This window comes from Numenius arquata, chromosome Z (assembly GCF_964106895.1).
Source record: "Numenius arquata chromosome Z, bNumArq3.hap1.1, whole genome shotgun sequence".
NCBI lineage: Eukaryota > Metazoa > Chordata > Aves > Charadriiformes > Scolopacidae > Numenius > Numenius arquata.
The window spans coordinates 19,710,851-19,731,031 of NC_133616.1; the positions used below are offsets into that span (position 1 = coordinate 19,710,851).

General features: G+C 38.6%; 1 protein-coding gene across 2 annotated transcripts in view; it reads right to left on the reverse strand.

Annotated features, from left to right (window-relative positions):
• PLPP1 (phospholipid phosphatase 1) overlaps positions 1 to 20,181 on the reverse strand; it is a 67,302-nt gene that overhangs the window by 43,527 nt on the left and 3,594 nt on the right. Inside the window, exon 2 of one of the 2 annotated variants that reach the window (XM_074166739.1) lies at positions 6,324 to 6,478. The exons of the other annotated variant lie outside the window; for it this stretch is intronic. Coding sequence (XP_074022840.1) covers positions 6,324 to 6,478 — 155 coding nt within the window. The remainder of the gene's footprint in view (positions 1 to 6,323; positions 6,479 to 20,181) is intronic. 2 annotated transcript variants of the gene reach the window in all.

Below are 20,181 nucleotides of genomic sequence, written 5' to 3' on the forward strand. Positions count from 1 at the left end.
ATTACTAACTGCATCAGCAAAAACATCCATAGTATTCATTTGTAGAACACCAGAAATCCTGCCTGAAAAAACCACGCATTTTGTGAAGGCTTGGCTAAAACTTTTGAGCTGAGTATTACTCTGTATAACTCCTCACATTCTGTGGGGGTTGATTATAGAATCATAGAATGGTTTGGGTTGGAAGGGACCTTTAAAGACCATCTAGTCCCACCCCCCTGCCATGGCAGGGACATCTCCCACTAGAGCACGTTGCTCAAAGCCCCATCCAGCCTGGCCTTGAACACTTCCAGGGATGGGGCATCCACAACTTCCCCGGGCAACCTGTTCCAGTGCCTCACCACCCCCACAATAAAGAATTTCTTCCAAATACCTAATGCAAATCTCCCCTCTTTCAGTTTAAAACCATTACCCCTCATCCTATCACTCCACTCCCTGATCAAGAGTCCCTCCCCATCCCTCCTGTAGGCCCCCTTTAGGTACTGAAAGGCCATTATAATAAGGCCTTCTCTTCTCCAGGCTGAACAACCCCAACTCTCTCAGCCATCTCTTTGCAGATTAAGAATTTGGCTTCTCCTTGGTACAACAATACCACTACTTTCCATTTCTTAAAAGGAGCTTTAGAGTTCAGAAGGGCACCTAGCAAGAAATACGCTTATACCATCACTCCACAGCTCACCAAGATCAACAGCTGCATTTTGTATTTCAGCTTTCTCAAGACGAGATAGGTAAAAAACATCTCTCTGCATGTGCATTTCACTGCTCAAGGCAGAACAGAAAGAGGTACAATGGGGTGAGCCAGAGGAAGGGAAACAGAAGAGCAGCACGAAAAAGTTTCCCTGTTGCTCATCTCTGGTTTCTGGTGCAGTCCCTTCCCTTTTTCACCACCCCCTTGAGTCTCTCATCTTAAATCATAGGTGTCAACAGCAAGTTATAGGTAACTAAGTATGAGACTTCAGACAAGCGTGCCTTTTTCATAGTTATGTCCAAGCTTCACTCATTTTAAAAGCCCTTGTCTGGAGCTCCTTCCACTTTAAGGCTGCCAGGTATTTTACTCAGTTTCATATACTGTGTGTTCTTCATCACTGCATTAACACATGTACCTGAAGGACTGAGAATAGTCCAATATCAAGTCCACAGACCTAACAAGCAATTTATTTATTTAAAATGAACTGCATCTGGTAAGAGCGATTTGTGCAAGTATCAAACTGGAAGTGGTGTTGCTCAGATTTTTGCTCAGCTGATTTCAAACCATGCTACCAGAACACCCTTGCCATACACAGGGCAGAAGTGGGGCCAAAGCTGGCTGCAGCAACTGCCGTTTCTCATCCTCTGTCCCCCACAGCACTAATCTAACCAAGGAATTACTCATTAATTCAACCACAGTGCACACTTCAACCCTGCACACTTCACATAGTATAAACATGGGTTGTTATGATTATATTATGTTGGCTTTAAACAGAGTTTGAACAAACACAAACGAGCGGTTTATTCCTCAGAATAAGCTTGGATTCAGAGATAATACTCATCTGTACAAGACAAACAGTATCAAGTAGAACTCATGCCAGATTATGAAATTCAACAGCGTTGCCAAAAAAGGTTTCCAGTGCCATGAATATACCAAAAAAAACTATGAAGATAAAACATTACTCTCCATTTAAGAAGTTCAACAGACAAGAGGCTAGGTCTTGTTCAGAGCATAAAAAAAAATTAATATGTAACTTGAAACCTGAAGATTAAAGGATGCAAAAGTCCATTCTAGTGTCACACAGCAAGTTTCATTTCAATTAGTTGGGAAACTATCAACAGTGGGCCATAAAGCTGTGACACTGCTGCAAAAACAAAAAAAAAAAAATGAAGTGCATGTCTACCAATCTAACAATCTTCAATAGGTTTCATTACAGGCCCCTGGTTTATCAGTCTCTACCACAGCAGTAGCTACATTTGTCCCTCAGAAACATAGATTAGCCCAATACATGCTTATGTTGTTAATCAAATAGGTGCTTTCAATAAAAGTTTGCCTGCAAAACACAGCATAAAAGAAGATTAGTTTGTTTTGCTAGAAAAGAAATCAGGAGATTGCATTGAAAGTATGACTGTGCTAATCTGTAGGAAGGAAGTTACAGTCAGAACATCGATACACATGGTAAAAGGAGACATTTCTTAAAACATTAAGCCTCATGCCCAGCAGGTTAAAGCTACCACAGGGACAAAGCTACTCAAGTCCCCTTTGGGAAGGCATCATGATAGTGAAGACATTAGCCTTTGCCAAACCTGACTAAGAATTTTTTGGTTTTGTTTTTTGAAGAAGACGACAATATGACCTAAATATCTTTTGGATGTTTTCAAGGTGGAGAAATTAAGTCCTACAGGCCCATAACATTCTTCTCTCCCAAAGAAGTCCCAAATAGCAGAGCCCATATTAGAGAAATTACTTATTCAGAACTCTGGTTACTACTGAATGCTTCCCCTGTAAGGAACATCAGCATTTGCATTGCCTGTTCTAGTACCAACAGTTGTGGCTAACTGTTTCACAGAAACTCAGAGCAGCATTTTGACCAAATTAGAAGACCTGAAATCTTGTCCTCTCGCAAATCAGTCCATCATAGAGAAACTCAGCAGTGGGTTGTGTCCCTTCAGCCAAGCAGTTTTGTCAGGGAACTACAGAAATCCTGGTCAGAACCTAGGCATGGGGAGCCAATGAAAACTCAGCAACTCTTGAGTTGCTTCTGCTCCTTTGGCAAGAAGGATGCTTCAGAAAGGCCTTCTTTGTTCTGTGCTTCTCCTTCCCCCGCCTACCCTTAGATCTAAGAGAAGGTGTATGAGTGTCACTGAAGGCAGCAGTTAGAAGAAATAAGATGACTGGAGGAAGAGAAAGTTGATTTGGAGGTGAAGTCACCAGAAAAAACTGAATAGGACACATGCAAATAGACATGGTTGGACCTTGCTGCAAGAGAAAGACACTGTCTTTAATTTGTCATTCATACTTGGAAGAAGAGCTGATCTCATGCAGACAGCTAGAGACCAAAGATGCCAGACCAAGTACATTATCTTAAAGATAAATTTCAAAATTTTCTTAGAGTTGCAATCTAGCCACACGACCCCCTACTAGTAATGGCTTTTAGACTATTCAGAATTACTTTCTAAAAAATCTCTTAAAAAGACTTGTGAAGGTAGAATTATCAGATAGATCTTCTGGGGTTCTTAAAATGTAAATCATGGATGTGTGCTGCTCCAGACACTGTACTAGACATCTAAGACATTATCCAGAGCAATACCAAGGTTTGTTTGACATCAAGTCTCCATAAATTCTAAAATAAAAATTATGCTTCCCATCCAGTCACAAAATTTCGAAAATTGAAAAAAGTCTACTACGAAGTGGCATTGGAAAACAATAAACACAAGTTTCTTTACCAGATATTTACTGATCAAAGGTGGCAATGGGAACAAAAATACTTCAGAGTTATAAATGGAATTGTGAATTTGAAGAGCATTCTTTTAATTTTTTAATTTTTTTAAAGAAGATCCCTGTGAGTTTCTAACACATCTTATAAATCTTCATGAAGTGTTCATAAGACAAATCAATGTTCAAGCAGTCTAGTTTCTTTTATGCACAAAGACATTTCTCAACAATGAAATAACTATGCCTTACTTATTAGTGCAGGTTTGGTTGTTCAGTTTTTTCCTTTGAAGTTGTTCTATATTCCACTATGGGCCTACCCCAACAATTGAACCAGACAAGACCTTTTGTTATTATACAGCAAGATGCTCAGGCCATTTCTTACTGCACTCTGAAGACAAGCAAGCTGTTAGTGCAACAAGAGGCACATGCACAATAATATTTTGAGCATTTCTGTTTAAATTTCATGAGGCTTTAGGGACTAAGGACTAAATAATGGGATCAGCAACACATGTACATTGCTGAATGCTAAGGGAAAGGGCTAGAACCACTCTGCTACTCAATTAACTTTTTTTTATGTTACAGATACCATTCCTTTTACTTCCCTTAGCTTCCTACCACAGGTACTTATTTCTGTTTTGTGATGTGACAAAGCTGAGGTATAAGTCCTGCTTAGGCATAAGTATCCTGTTTGAGGGAGTCTTTGATTAGGGAAGAAAAGTTTGCACAAAAATGCAATTTATCAATTATGTCAGGATATCATTTTTTGACTAGATGTGGGATAATCAGCGTTACTGTCCAATAAGCTTTCATGAGCCAGCTGTGTCCCTTCTGAGGATACTGACTCTGGAACATACTACTTTCAAAAACTTAAGTTGCCTTGGAAAAAGTCGCAGGCATCCATTCAGTCAGTCCAAAACAAAACCCAGTCTGAATGTCGGAGTCAGACCGATGTCCAGACTGATCAACTTTCTCTGTCCATTTTGAATAAAGCTAGCTTTCTAGCTTCAAGCTAGAAAGCATTCAACTGGAACACACTTAACTGGGTAATAACCCAGATCTCCTACTCCCTAGCTCTACAAGCTCACCCTAGCTTTACATTTCCAGTATCCATAAATGATTTTTCACCTTTTGCATGAGGCTAAAGAACTCCCTAAATCTAAAACTAAGAAAGCCAGTTAGGTTAACATGTTAACTACAAAGATCAGCAATATACACACTATAGTGATTACTTTCTCACTAGATTCCAGAAAACCTGTATTGCTTTAATGTTTGTAAAATGTTTAGACTGAAGAAAACTGATCTGGATAGCTTGTATTCTCGTTACAGAGCTCCAAGTGCTTTATAATTTTAATTTTTTTTTAAATATCTCTCAGCATGGAGATCGGAAGTGATTGTTCCAATTATATACTCCAATCCGCTGCACAAGGACAGGCAATAAAAACTCACTGTGTCAATTCTACAAAAGTATCATAGAAGAAAAATACCATAATAGACTGGATTTGCTGACCAGTCTATTTCTAAGTAATAATTTTAGGTATCTTGGCAGTTAAAGTTGCAATAGCTGTCCACACCACTCTTCAGATTAAGTAACTTAGCTCTAAGTCAGATATTTCTCCACTGCTTTATGAGCCAGAAAAGAAACGCACTCTCAATTGGCTTTCTATTACAGGAACAAGTTTTTCAAATCTAAAAATGGAAGATTAAAAAAAAAAAAAATCAAGCAATTCAACAGATTATCTAACTGCAACTGAAATGTCTCTTTAGAAGTCAAAATTACAGAGAGGTGCAATTGCTAGTTCACCTGTACACACATCAATTAAAGTATACAAGAACCCTACTGGAAAAGAAATTTTCTTGAAGTTGTGCTGAAGATACATGTCATTACACATCAAAATAACAAACTTTAGACTATTTTCCTCAAAACTGAAACTATACTAATGATAACAACTGTTGTGTCTACCCTTTAGTTACAGCACAGTACTAATGCAAGCTTTAATAAATAAGCATTTAAGGAAAAACTGGAGTAATGCATGTAGAGATTCCACATATTTCTGTTCACTTGTTTTAAATGACTGCTTCTATCCTTAAACCAGTTTAGTATATACTTCTTAACTGATTAATTTAGCATATGCATTTATCAGAAGACCAAATATTATGACCATCTCTAATACAGTTTGGTCAACCACTGCAGGCAGAAACAAGATGTAGTTTTAGGTTCAAGACTATTCTGAATAGTTAAAATTGGTTCTTTAAACCAGTTCAAACCTTACTAAAAAATTTTGATACAATCAGGCTTAAAATATTGTTAGAAAAACATACTGAGGAGTTAAATTGTTCTTTGTAAAAATCATGTGGTCTTGAAAACACTGAGCCTCTTTTCTACAAGCAACTAGATTTTCAGCCTCTGTATCCCATTTTGAAGGGTTTGAAGACTCATCACACTTTTTCAAACTTAAGAAAACCCATTGAGTCCAAATTAGACTCATTTCTCTAGAAAGTATATGGAAGCAACATGGTCACTAGTTATAGGTTTTTGCACTCCACTATAGTTTTAACCTTAACACTTGTGATGTTATCAGACTAACCCATTCTGAACAGGGGATGTATTTATTCCATAGCATTTTGGAAGCCTGTAGTATTTTTCCACCAATGATAAAAGCCTGGACTAATATAGTTTAAATCCTTATCTCTATTTTTTTTCTGCTCCTAAAACAAATGAGATTAACAATCCTAGCAGTTAGAGATTAGTTCCAGATTTTCTGTGCAAACAGAAACTAGCAATGGCACCTTTCACATGCATATAACTATACGTACATGGGATTTTGCCTATATAGACTGTCCTAAACTCATAGTCAGTGCTGAATTCTTGGAAGGCATACATTTTACTCCCATCACCAAAGCTCCCTATATATTAGCTACTTACAGATAAAATGGGCAGGGTGAACCCCACTGTGTAGAGGACAGTGGATGTGATGGTACTGTCATGGAACGGATACTTGATGCTGTCATCATTACAGAAAAAGCCTCTCTGATACGGTTTTATTTTGGCCAAGTTTAGAACACCAAGGGGTAAGCCAGCTGTTGGTGGAAGGAAAACAAAAAACAAAAACAAGAAATACATGTGGTTAAATCAAAAAAAAAAATCGTTTTTAAACATGCATGGAGGAAGCTACCAAACATGCAAAACTCAAATTCCTAAGTATCATGCAACGCACACACTTACCAAATCCTGTTTATAGAAATTTTTCTCTTCTAGAAGTCTACTTCAGAAGGACTCTTAGATTGCCCACCAGATACAGAAGTTAAGAAAGTTCAAAGTCCTTTCATCAGCAAGGCAAGTCGCCACACACTGAACCAAGATTATGCTTAAAAAAAGCATTTGCCACTCACATGACTGAATAGTTATTGAAGGCAGGCTGCCTTTTGTGCCCCCTCCTTCACCACTACCCCATGACCTTGGCTTGTATCTGAATTACCAGCCCTGGTGTATACACTATAATCTAGTTAGTGTTTACAGAGAACAAGACAAAAATGCATAAGGATTTTGTCATAGTTAGGGAGTTATAGATTTCATGCAAGTAGTTTTCATGCAGGTAAGGGGAACCCGATAGCTGCAGAGACATCAACAGGAAATACAAACACTCTGAATGGACTGCCTTTCAAGGTAATGAGTTTTATTCTTTAAGAGTTGCATTTACACAGCTTTTGTACACTTTTGAAGATTTCTGCATGAAAAGTAGTAAGTAATTAACATGGAAACTGAGACTCGGGTTCAAATGATAGCTCTTTGAACTTATGTGTGACATACTACTTGTTTTCTCTCTTAGAGGTTCACTTCTACTATACCAGCAGTCATGCCAAAGAAGACATCAAGACCTCTGACAATTACATTCAGATCGTTAACTTTTTTCTGACAAGAAGATTCAGCTGAGGAATATACATTTGCAGGAACAATTACCTGAGGAAACCCAAGTCTGTCATTTTACTCTACTTTCTCATTATCCCCTTTCCTTTGGTCCCCTGAGCAAGTAATAGAACAAGTGATTAAATTAGGTGTTGCTATAAGAATTGCAAAATCTCCAAAAAAAAAAGAAAGCAGGTCTTGTTTTAAAACAAAGTAAAAAAGGGTAAAGTACACTTCATATTTTCCCCAACATCCCTGTAATACGTGATTCTGCATATAGACACTCTAAATGTGAATTAGATGGTAAATGCAATTACTGAAGTAGAAAAGACTACTCATGGTATAAACAAACTGCCGTACTGAGAACGAAAGACATTTTGAAGAAGTTCATGTGATGAGAGATTGCTTTGATTTCTGGTGATACTTGTTAAGACTACTATCAGGTAAGTCACTTAAAGGGGTTTTAAACAAGCTTATTCCTATATACTTCATTAGAAGAAAAGACATCAGGAGTGAAAGAGTATGAACAGAGTGATAAATCCCAGCCCCTTCTTTGGGCTGCTAACTCACAGTGCAAAAGCTCATGATGTGCATATTGAAACTGTGTATGTGCTTGGTAATACCTTAACTCCCAACTCCTTTTAAGAAAATTGCTAAGGTCACAGAAAGCAGTTTGGGCAGGAATTTAAAACCTCCTATGGAGAAGAGAAGAATTTTTTTCCATAAAACATCTGAAATCCTAAGGACTGTCCACGCTTAACAACTGGGGATGCTGATGCAGCAAAGCACTTACCATCCCATACAGCAAAATGAACAAAAATGCGAATACTGCTACGCTTGTTCAACTTTAAGCAGTTTTTCATGAAGTAGGACGACATTCCTTCAAATCAACTGTCTCTCAAAAGTCTCTCCCTTTCCTCTGCTCTAGTGATTGAGAAGAGTGCTACAGCTCGACAGAATGCAGATGGCAGAAGTAACAGAAACAGAATCACAGCCCTTCAAATATGAAGGGGGCCACACTGAAGAGCTCAGAAAGTTCACTTGGATCAAAGGACATTGCTGTATGTTCACATGTCTGGAGCCAATTTTCAGCTCCACTCAAGGCCATGGCAAGATTCCATTACCATAAGTCAAAGCCCACGTTTCCTGTCTTTATCTCTGCTATTGCATACCCAGCGTCAGGATGATGGAGTGGCAAAGCCATTACCTATTTGATACAATGCTATCTTCTGAACTGGTCACCAGATTTTCACATATGGAAATATCACATCGTCATGGTCAATTTAAGCAGCAGCTTGTGTTTTGCAGAAACTGGCTACCTAACAGACATAAAAATCTTTTTAACAATAAAAGCTGCTACAACTCAACACCATGAATTTTTCTTCATTTAATTACATCTTTCAGTCTTCCAGCTCAACCTTTTTTAGCCAGTTTTGCTCACTTTTTACAATAAGATTCATAAGGACAGGCTACTTTATTTTTACTAGCTGCTGAAATAAAGTTCTCTAAGTGCTCCAGTTCAAAACTAGAAGACACTCCAGCAATTCACTTGCAAATACAGAATTCTCAAAAAATTCCAAATTTTTTGCCACCAAAGCACACAGGTTTAGTCATGCTTTTTTTTTTTTCAAGGAAGGTTTCTTCAGGAATTGTAAGAGAATATTTACATGAGTGTACATGAAAAAGAGAAATTACCCTAAATTTGACAAGCAGTGTTTTCACTTTGAATATGAAGGGGTTGGGTTTTTTTGTTGTGTAATTGCAGCAGGAGACAATTACTCACTCTGTAACCTAATTAAGACAGAAGCTTGAGGGCTTTTTTTTTTTTAATTAGGGAGAATTCCTGAGTGTTATGCGCTCAGTTTTCATGAAACAAAGAGGAAAAGAACTCAAGATTTAATTTAAGCTTTCTTTTCTTTCCTTTAAATAGTCATCTTTATATGACATTTGTTGTGAGAACTTTTACATAACAAGCAGTTATTCAAGTTTTTCTACTGCCTATACATTTAAATATTTCTTTGTAATTTTTTTCCATTTCTACATCTGTTTCTTTGCAAGAAAAGGATGCACCTTTTCATTAAATCAGGCTGATTTGACTACATCATGCAGTAAAGTACTTTACAAGGGACAGATGAGGACAGTTTCACCAAAGTGACTGCAAAATTCATTTGTATAGTCCATAGCATAAGATGCATAACCAACTTCCAATTTCTCATATTCTTTTACTAAGTTCCCATTTCCATTTTTTGCATTGCTGTTAGAATTTCTACTGCAATCTAAATGATGCACTGCTTGCCAGCAGTCGAGTAGAAGACTTTGCAAATTGTATTTAGTTGAACATTAACCTATGGCAAGCATTTTCTCTTGCTCATTTTACATGGAGAGAAGACACCACTTAGTACGTATAAGCAAACGGTCCGGAAGTTTTCACCCTAAGAGGAAAAAGAACCCCACTAATTTACATAATAGACCAGTATTGCCATCACAGGTGCCAAGCATCTCCATGACCTTTAAGCAGGCTGACTGTACACTGAACTTGAGGAATGCATGTATGTTCAGTTTCATTAGCTTCTACAAACTGGAGGAAAGGGTGACCATGATTTAGTGAAAGATTATAAGGCTAAAATGCAATCTTGTAGATCAACTCTTATACCTTGTCCTCTTCACAACTTACATCCTCTTCCTTTTAATCTAGCCAGTACCAGCAGTAAGCTCTGAGGGTGCTCTTCTGATCTAGGCAACTTTACACCTTAAGGGATCATAATAGCTCAGTTGTTACTCATATGCTCTAAAGCATGACCCTCAGCTGTGAAAAAATACTGTTCCTTGACGTTCCCCCGTGCTTCAGACTCAGATTTGAAGTTTCCCTATTTTCTGTTAAAATTTATGTAGTTGATCTTGTCAAGGACTCGTGACCAACAGGTTCTGGGCTGTTTTGCTAGGCAGTAGCAAGAAACAGATAACAGTCCTCTGATCTGGTTTCTCTCCCTTTTAATTATACAGGGAAAACAACCTGACCACTCACGTGCTCTGGAACTGGCCCATCCAAGACTGTAAAAGACTGGAAGACACTTCTGTAACGTCCACACAAACAGACAGGCTAACCCTGAAAGCTACAGTGTAGTGACAAAGTTGAACAGGAAAAGAGACTGCAGAGATTTGAAGCCTTTACCTATGAAAGAAAGGTGAAAAAGCCTCATAGACATAGGCAAAAATGAAAGTGCACAGGATGGAGAGGGAGAGGAGAGAGGCAAGACCAACATCTGAATTACTGAGTGGGGGTTGCAGGGAAGAAACAACCATGAGATTTTGGCTATAAGAACAGGGTAACACATTTGTACAGCGTAAAGCTAAGCTAGCTGAAGTAGTTATATGGGGCTACCCTGAGTTCACGAGGAGTTTCCAACTGTAATTTGGAGGTTCAAGCAATATATAGTGTAGTTTCCATTGAAAACCTACAGATAATTCACAGTAATATCAATAGCCTCCAGGGAACTCATATTTAATCACATCTGTCTGGACAACACAGCATGACACAAAAGCCTTTAAGGAAGGAAGGGAAGTCCAGGGTGGGAACTAAAGAGAGGAAGTCACTGTGAGAATGGCTCTCCACCCACAGAAAGGGAATGTCAAGAAAAAACAATACCCAAGGGAAGGGGGAGCTGAAGCCTTCCTTTGGGAAAAAAAACAAACAAACGAAAAACTTTAATGAAAAAATGTTGATTTTTTTTTTGTAAGATTAAAACAAAGAAGTCATATAAGTTCCACAGTTTATCCTATAAATGGAAGTGATGGATATCAAACTGTGATGATATGATGTTTTTACAGTGTGTGTAACACTGCACTATTAATCTGTTTTGTGGCATTTATCACACCTGTAACTTTAGAGTTAGGTGCTTAAGTTTAGAGGCATAAGTAGTTGGATTCTGACACCCAGGTATCAGAATCATACAGCAAGCTGCATGGGATATTTTTCCCTAAACAGGGAAAAAATAGCATTTGTAGCTGAATTAACCTATTTTACGTACGGCAGTTGCCATAAATATTTAAGACCAGCAGAGAATATTCTTTAACAGATTCAGGGTCTGAAAATACTGTCATTGTTCTACTTAACTAAGAAAAATGTTTCTAAATTTTAAGTCTGTGGACACAGTTTTAGATAGGTCTTACACTTTAAGTCAATTTAAGTTTTTATATCTGGAAGGAAAGATACTCTTAGGTGTCTAACCATTTCAGTTATACTGCACCATCTAGTTTAGAACCAAGTGTGGTTCTCACAAAACCCGGCTGTGCTTTCAAGAGCAGCTCAAGACAACCAAGACTCTCCCACTTCTCCCACCTGTGCCCATCCATCCACTGCTATCCCCTTCCTCACCATGGCACTAGATTTCCACACCAACCTGTCCAAAAAAGAAAAGCCCATGTCCACACAATACAGGTTTTTCAGGAGCACTTGCTCATCTGGCCGAGTGCAGAGCTGTTAGAGCTGGTGTAAAGGACAGAATAGGAACATGTAGCCAAAGGTGCTGAAGAAGGGAGAACAAAGACACACTGGCCATTATCTCAGATCAGCTTAAAAAATTGTTTCCTGGTCAGGGCTGGTTTCTCCTCACTGGTTTTAAGTAGTTCAAAGGAATGCACTGTATTTTTTTGTAAACATCCTTTAATTAACCCAATTGGCCTCCTTATCTGTGGAAGCAACCAAATCTTCACTTGAGGCCCTGTGTCATCTTAAAAACTTGTGCTGAATTGGTGTTTCAATTTCTCCAAGACACACAAGAATCCTACCTGGTTCTCAATCAGGAAGTTCTTCTCCTTTAAACAAATGAATATCTAGAAACTGGGAGAAAGGCAGCTACCCTTAAGGGATACTATGGCATATGAGAATATTCCAGATTGATTATTAACCAAAGTTTTTTTTCTTCATGCTGTACTGAACTCACAAGTGCTAATTAAGAGAAAATGTACTAGACTAACATGAGACTGAGAAGAATTTTTATATTTCTCTACACTTATCCTGAAAGAAAAGAATCAATACATTCTGCACTTGATGCACTGACAGAAAAGTCAGCTTCAGCTTTTGTAAAGAAATCCACAATTTAAAGTTAAATTACGGGGTGTCAAACAGGAATTCTGGCTGTATCGGAGAAATAAGCTCCATAAAACACAGCAAACAACAGCCTCAAAACAGATCAGTTATTCAGCTTAAAGTCTGCTCATCTAAAGGTACTTTTCATAGCCTACATTCTTATTAGAGAGAATAATGGTGTTAAATAACCCCACAGACAGACAAATGCCATCATTCTGAGCTGAACCTATACAGCTGGTAATTACTACTGAGGGCAAGTGAAAATTTAAATTCTCCCATTCTTACACATGTATTTTTGCTTTTATTTTCAGCCAGGACAACCATATTTGCTTTGCTCCTCATTTTGCAATGTACAGTCTGAGGTAAGGAAGTATGCAAAAGATTTAAAGAAACTGAGACAGGTCAACCTCGTGCTGCTTGAGAGTTTGCAAGCATCTGTAAAAGAGACTGTTCTTTGCACAAAAGCAGATGTACTGAATTCTTTTTTTCCACAAGCAGTCAAAGGAAAGAATCAACACCTCAGACCAGAGGTTCTGGGAATACAAAAAACTACTAAGAGGAAGAAGAGATTAAGAAAACAACAAAGCATTTGGACTTTTGACACCTAGAGGTGAGGTACGAACAACAGAAAAATCAATACATTATTTTCAGTAGCCAAGATGAGTGTGTCATCCACAACTCCTAGCCACTTTAAAAGGACTTTGTTTTACTTTTCTACCCCAAGGAATGCAAAATATTTCTACTACCAGCAAACTGATTGTTCTGATAACACCAGAAGCTGTGGCTAGGCTTCAGTAAACAGGATATATGTATTTAAAAGACTGAGCTACATTCTAATCTCTGCTACTATTCTACTTGCAACTATGCACTACTTACTTACACTTATTTGTTTTATGATCTGTGATTTGGCTAGCAGAGAAGCCAGATCAGCAACCTGGGCCAGCGGATGACAGTTTCACTGAACAACTCCCTCACCATGCTTTACACTTTCGGTTGAGCGAAGGCAAGGGTGGTGGAGAGAAGAAGTGAAAGAAACCTTCCTCTGAGCTGGACCAGCCTCAACACAGAAGACCACAGTTTCTAGTCCAGTCATTTACTAACAGAGAACTACATTATATTCTGTTTTTTCCACATTCAACAGCTTAGTACCAAATGGGAGCACTAGTTTTGTTATCTGCATTACTAATCCATTAGAACAAGTCACAACACTTGTTTAAAAATACTCACATAGACAAGTGTGTTCTCCCTTATCTACATTTCAAAGAACTGGACTTTGAGAAGCACTAAGTACCTGTTAGTCTAAAAACCATGCAGTTGTTTCTCCTATGAGCATTTACAGAAGTACAAAATAAGAAATGCAGAGAGACAAGACAGTAATATATCCTAACCTTGCTCTACTACTTACACAGAGAAAAACATGCAGCTCAAGCAAGCCAGTTGCTCGGCAAAGCAAACTTTGCAAGCAAAGGCTATGGCCTGGGCTCTGCTCTGTTACAGGGAGAAGGTTGAAGTTAGGCCAGCCAATCGACAACCACCTGGAACTCATTAGCAGTTCACCCAGTGGGGCAGAGGCCAATTGCCCTGATTACTGACAGAAAGATATAAGACCCTCAGACTAATAGCTAAAAGCAAAAGGCACTAGAGGTGGGATGGGAAGGATAGAGAGGTCAGCAGCTCCTTGTGTTGCAGTGCTGCTCATGGGGTGGGGAAGAATCCAACTGGCTGCAGCCAGAGTGACTTCTCCTGCTATAAGCCTTTCTGTTTAGGGTAAATTAAATATTTAATCACTGCTTGCATTATGGGCTCAGTATTAGGTTCACTGTTGGAGGCTTTGACTGTATCGTCTAGAGAATTAAAAATCCCACAGATACAAATCCATGTGCACGCCCCTAAAGATCAAGACCTTCCACAATTTACTTGGAAGCACTGAGCTTACCAGAGGGGGAAAACAATACAGCAAAAGAAACTGAACTATCAAGGTCAACTCTTGGCAATGCAGGAAGGGATTTTTTTTTCACTACAGGTAACACCAACTCTGAATACCATTTAAGACCACTACTCTTTTAAACACCAGAAGTTATAACTAGTTTTCCATTTTAATCTTTGTTTTGTGGGAATGCACAGGAAGAGGCTTTTAGGTTTTCCAGATTATTGGCTATATGTGAAATACTCTAATTTGAAATACATTCAGTCTCCACAAATGTAATAAGGCAGTTAGTTTTTAGGAGTGTAAATACTCTTTTTCCACTGAGTCGAACAAGCATGATAATATTTTATTTAAAGAGTCTTTTAACAGGCCTTACAATGGCAGTGCTACAGAGGGACTTAATATCCATAAGATTGTCTACCTTGGCATCCACCAGAGTGTCACTTTATGCTGAAACATGGTGGCCGCAACAGTATGTAAAGAGTATTTTTAGTTATCAGAACCACATTTTTTTCATGGTACACTGAAGTTTTTAGTGTCTAACTACATTTTTGAGAAGATAAGCTCTGTATTAAGCTAGATCTAAATATAATTTTAAAAGGAAAAGTGAGAATGCCCCATATTTTAGAGCTATCAGAGCAATTGTTTTGTACTGATTCAGAAGACTTCCCAAGAAGTTCATTTAACCAGAATTTGTACAAAATATACAACGTTGTTCGTCATTTGAATGTAATGAATAATGCCACAGGATAGAAAGTCTTCCAGTAATCATATAATAAAGCAGATGTTGCTTTCCGGTTTCAGTAGAAATTATCTGCATTAAGTTTGTGATCTTAGTTTCTATATATTAATGATCAGAGATTTTTCAAGATGAGATGGAAATAGTGACAAGAGACTGAGTCTGCAAGCAGAAATAGCGACCTCAGTTCCGTTTCCAGGATCTCCATTAGCATTAGACCTAGCCACCATACTGGCTTGAAGTATTTTAACCAAATGACTACTACTGCAGTATAGGCTCACCTAACGAAACAAAGTTGAAGCCATAATTTCCCTGAGTCAGCAAAAAGCTACAGAATTTGCTCAAGACACACCAAGAAAATAAGACACCGACTACAATGATGATTTTTGGAATTTTATGGAATTTAATAGTTCCTGACTGGAGCTATTTGCAGGGCTTGATTTCATTGCCTACATTCTATGTCTCAGCAGTATGTGCCCTTGACCCCTTAAGGGCCATATATGCTCCCCATTAGGTTGCTGCACATGAGAAGGTTCCCTGGTTACAATTAAAAGGTTATTCTCTCAAACGTCTCTACCACTAGCTTCCAAACCAGCCCCTTCAGCTTAAGGTTCATTGCCCTTCAGATACTTTAAAATAAGGCAGATAAGCGTAGGTACATAGGTGTTCTTATCATCCCAGTACTCCAGTTGCAGAGAATATTGCACCTACTGTTATGTTCCAGTGACTCAGTCATCTAAGACTCAGTTGGAACAGGCTTACAGTAATCCACAGATCTGCAGTAAGAACAGGACAAAGTTTAAAGGACAAAAACGCAGTAAGATTAATTTGAGGGAAAAATTCTACCTTATTCTAAGTGAGGCAGAAGCTACCCAAGATGCTGAAATTTGATATATAATCCCTTCTACACTTAAGGCAAGCAAAATTCCTGCTCGGTACAGCTTCCTTCTTCCCTAGGAAAGGGATCATGCAAAAAAGGCCTATGACTATTCTTCTATAGCAGCGATGGCTAGTTAACATCTCAAAGCTACCTTATGAGATTAAGCAACCCCATGTGGCCCCTCTGAAAGTAGCATGATTAGCAATGGCAGCCAAAGGGAAGGATGCACTAAAATCTAGGCTAAGTCTAGCAAGGTCCATTGTTTCAGCAGCAGCAGCACAGAAATAAGGCTCTATTGATATTGCTCCTGCATACCTTTGGTTCCATTTAGTAGAATCAGGATTTATAGCCATTTGAAGATGGGTGCCCTGACCTGACATACTTGCCTTTCTTAATTTAAAACACAAAAAAGCTTTATTTTCCTGATGCCAGATATCAAGATGCCAAGGAACAGGAGATGCCAAAATTGTGAAGTACAATACTGAAGTGCCTTAACACACTGAGTTACGACTGCACCTTGGTTAGAGGTTTTTAAAGATGAATCAGCAAAGACTATAACAGACCAAGACCTGCCTATTAACGCTTCTTGTACTGGTTGTTTCAAACCCTGTAACTCTGTTACCATATTGAGTGTTTGACAAGTGCACTAGAGCGTTAACATTATTTTTCTGTATCATATTCTGCTAAAGAATCTTACTTGAGTCTCTTTTTGGTTTCTATTATGAATAAGCAGTCTTGATTTTAAAGCTGGACCTGACTGTGCTAGAAGAATTCATGTACTAGAGAATCCAGCAAAAGTAATTTGAAAGGTACAGTTTAAGTCTACCCATAGACGCGTTTTTGTTCTGTGCCTCTGACATCAGTCTTATAACTTGGAAAGGAAAATTCCTACCAGAAAGTGGGTCAACTCATTAGCAGTTGATTATTAAGCAACAAGAGATAAGCAGAAGATCCTTAATGTAAGTGGCACAGTTTTCTTCCAGCTTTTAAACTGCAGAACTATGCCCATCTAGCTGGAAAATTGCTTTTGAGTGTACTCAAAGGTGGGACTGAGAGGTCTATTGCCACAGCTGAACTGACTAGTAGTTCCTGATGTAGTGGCAACTATATTGTTTCAACAAAACAGTCTAAGAAAGTATCTTAAAGAAATCTTGCTTCTTCAGGATAGCCCACTTTTATGACAAAAATTAAAACTATCTAAAGCTAAAACTAGTCACCCATTGTCTCACTTTATAGTGTTTGTGGATTTTTCAATTGTCTTCAGTCAACTATTTTACCTGATTAAACCCCAAGAAGGGGGAGTGACCTCTACAGGATAGGGAAGAGAACCCCTGCCACCACCACCACCACACTGAGCAGATACAGTGGTAATCAAGCCCATACCAATGAATCTGACTTTTTTTTTTTTCAAAGCCATACTTATGTGGGTGGTATATCTTGCCAATAAGGTTCTATTTAATTCTGTTCAGCACTTTCTTTTTTTCTTCTCCATCATCCAAGATAAGTTTGTTTTAATTCTCCTGGAACAATTCTAGAAAGAGCATTATCAGTTGTCACAGTTAAATCCAAAGTCACTTGGAAGGCTGTAAAGCTCAAGTTATCCTTCATCATCAGGTACATTCCAGAGTTAGGTCACCTCTTCGTGCCACCTGCTTCTGTGGCTCCATCACAGTCACAGAGAGAGGACTATGACAGCTTTATACTGTCATCAGCATCTGGTCAGTGCAATAGTGCTCCTACATAAAACTATGCAGTAGCAGGCAACAATGTGTCAACTCTTTACTTCCCCTCCCAGTATGAGTTCATGCTATCCAACTCTTTAGAACCAGGTTGGTGTATTGAATCAGCTCAGCACAGGCTCAACAAGCACCCAAGCAGCTATAAAGGTGAGGTATGACCTCTAACTACGAGTGACAAGCTATTTTATCATTTAGCTGTAGTGTAGTACTTCGTTTTCTACAGAAAAATATGTCAGAAGCCCCCTCCCTCCTATTCCCTTAAGCAAAGGGCACCACCTTCACATAAGCATGCTGCAAGAGTTCTGTCTAAGGTTGAAAAGTCACCTGGATTCAGGCAGCTGGTTAGGACAAGCATCTTCCTCTGTTATGCCAAGAGGGAAAGAGCGTAGAGCTGAGTTCAAGATTTGGCTCTTGGGAAGGCATTGGAAGGTGAATTAGGATTTACCTGTTGCTGTAAAAAGCAAGTGCAAGAACTTCTTTTTGAGGCAGGGATTAACCAGAGTACAAGATACATGTTAACAGCAATACCTGGCAGAGCAAGAACCTGATTGCTGACTTCAGTGTTCATTAACAAGTCAAGTTGTAACCTAAAGCTTTTCTGTAGGCTTCCTAGCAAGACAGAGAGAGTCTCTGGGTCGAGAATCCTTCTTTATGTGGGGGAGGAAAAAAGAAGTGACTGTTGACAAGATCAGTAACAAAGCACAACGTCACAACGAGAGTATTTGGTCTTATGTATTTGAGAAAGCACAGTAAGAGAGAGAAGATTTTTCCCTGTTTTTAGATGGTAACCATGTTTCTAAATGAACTGAGAGTCAACTTAATGGTACTTGGTGAAAAGCGTCATTTGAAGACAAGCTGCCCTTTCACATGAACCTGTTACAGCTCAACAATGTATTCATGTAGTAGAAAAAAAAAAGATTTAGCATCCATGTGACATGGAAAATAGTGACACACATGTTAGTGAGTCACAAGTAATAGTGGACGAGGTTTTATTTGAACTAGGGCAATCAGGAAGTGCTAGCCCACATAGAAGGGGGCCTTCCTTGATTGAACAGCAATAACTTAATTGTCACAGAGACGGCTGCCTTTAGTGACAGACGAGTACACACTCCAAAAATGGAATAACAGCACCTAAAGCAAAAACATTGTACAGAGTGTGCAGAGTGGTCCAGCCATCTAACTCTCCCAGGTGACATACTGTAAAAGCAGACTCACCTGTCCTACACATATGCATCTACTGTTCAGCATATTGCCTTGTATCACACAACATTCCAGCAGTCTTTAAATAGTAAACTTAAAGTGATATAAGCATTTAGTATTTCTGGATTTAGTTCTTCTAAACAAGTTCAGCTGTTTGGAAGACTAGATGTCCTCCTTCTCTTACTCAAGTAGCTTCATGACAAAAGAGATAAACAGGACTGCCACAGTCACCACCAGCCACCTATTAACCCCCTTTTTTTGCATGGGTACTGCTCACAGCTCAGGGTGCCTCAACACCCAAGTAGCAGACAGCTCCACTGCTACAGAATGGCTGGGCAATAAGGAATTTTACAGTTGGCTTCTTGAACCAGCACAGTGTAGGACATGGAGAGGAGGGAGGGGAAAAAAAAAAAAAAGAAAAAAGAAAAGAAATCCCTACACATACACCAAACATAACTAGATTCCATGGCAGTTTTACATTTAACTAAGTAACTTTTTACTATTTCCAACATATTGCAGAAGAGTGGATCAGAACAGTGAAGAGCCAAATTCTTTAGAAGACATTTATTTTTCTAATCTTAGGTTGTATATATTCTTATATTAGACTAGCAACCACAAGTACACTCCCTAATTACTTACAATAGCTTGTCAGTGATTGCATAGTCAGGCAATGGACTAAAGAAACACAGTTCTGTGGTATTGCATCCATGCACTCAAGTTAGGCATAAACTGCAACAAGCACAGACCAGATGCAAGCTGTCCTGGAGTCTAGCATCAGGGAGAATATTTTCCTTATTGCTCCAGTCACCTCTGCAGAATTTACTTTAATCTGACTTGGTCTTAGTGAGAGTTTGGTCTACAGGTAAGTGTATTTTGTAGTTCTTCCACTGATTATGGGAATGGATTTCCCAACTTTGTTCTTTAAGTGTTGTTTACCTGCCTGAATGAAGGAGCCTGACTTACAGTCAAACAATATACCTGCAAGACTGACACAGAGTATATGTATAGTGCCTAATGAAGACAGCAGTCACAAGCTAACTAATTAAGTTATTCTAATAAGCTATTTTTTTTTTTTTGCATTGACAAATTGGAAGTGTAATAAACCATAAGAATCAAGTCTTGGTATCAGTGAAAACTGGTTTCACTCTAGAAATGTCATTCCATTTACATAGCTGTGCCATGCTATATAAAATGTCTCTCCATCAGAAAAACAAGGAGACAAGTAAGATGAGTATGCAGGAGAAAGAAACACTGCAATCCAGGCTATTCATGCTTTCTATCGATGGAAGTTGACCAGTGTCTA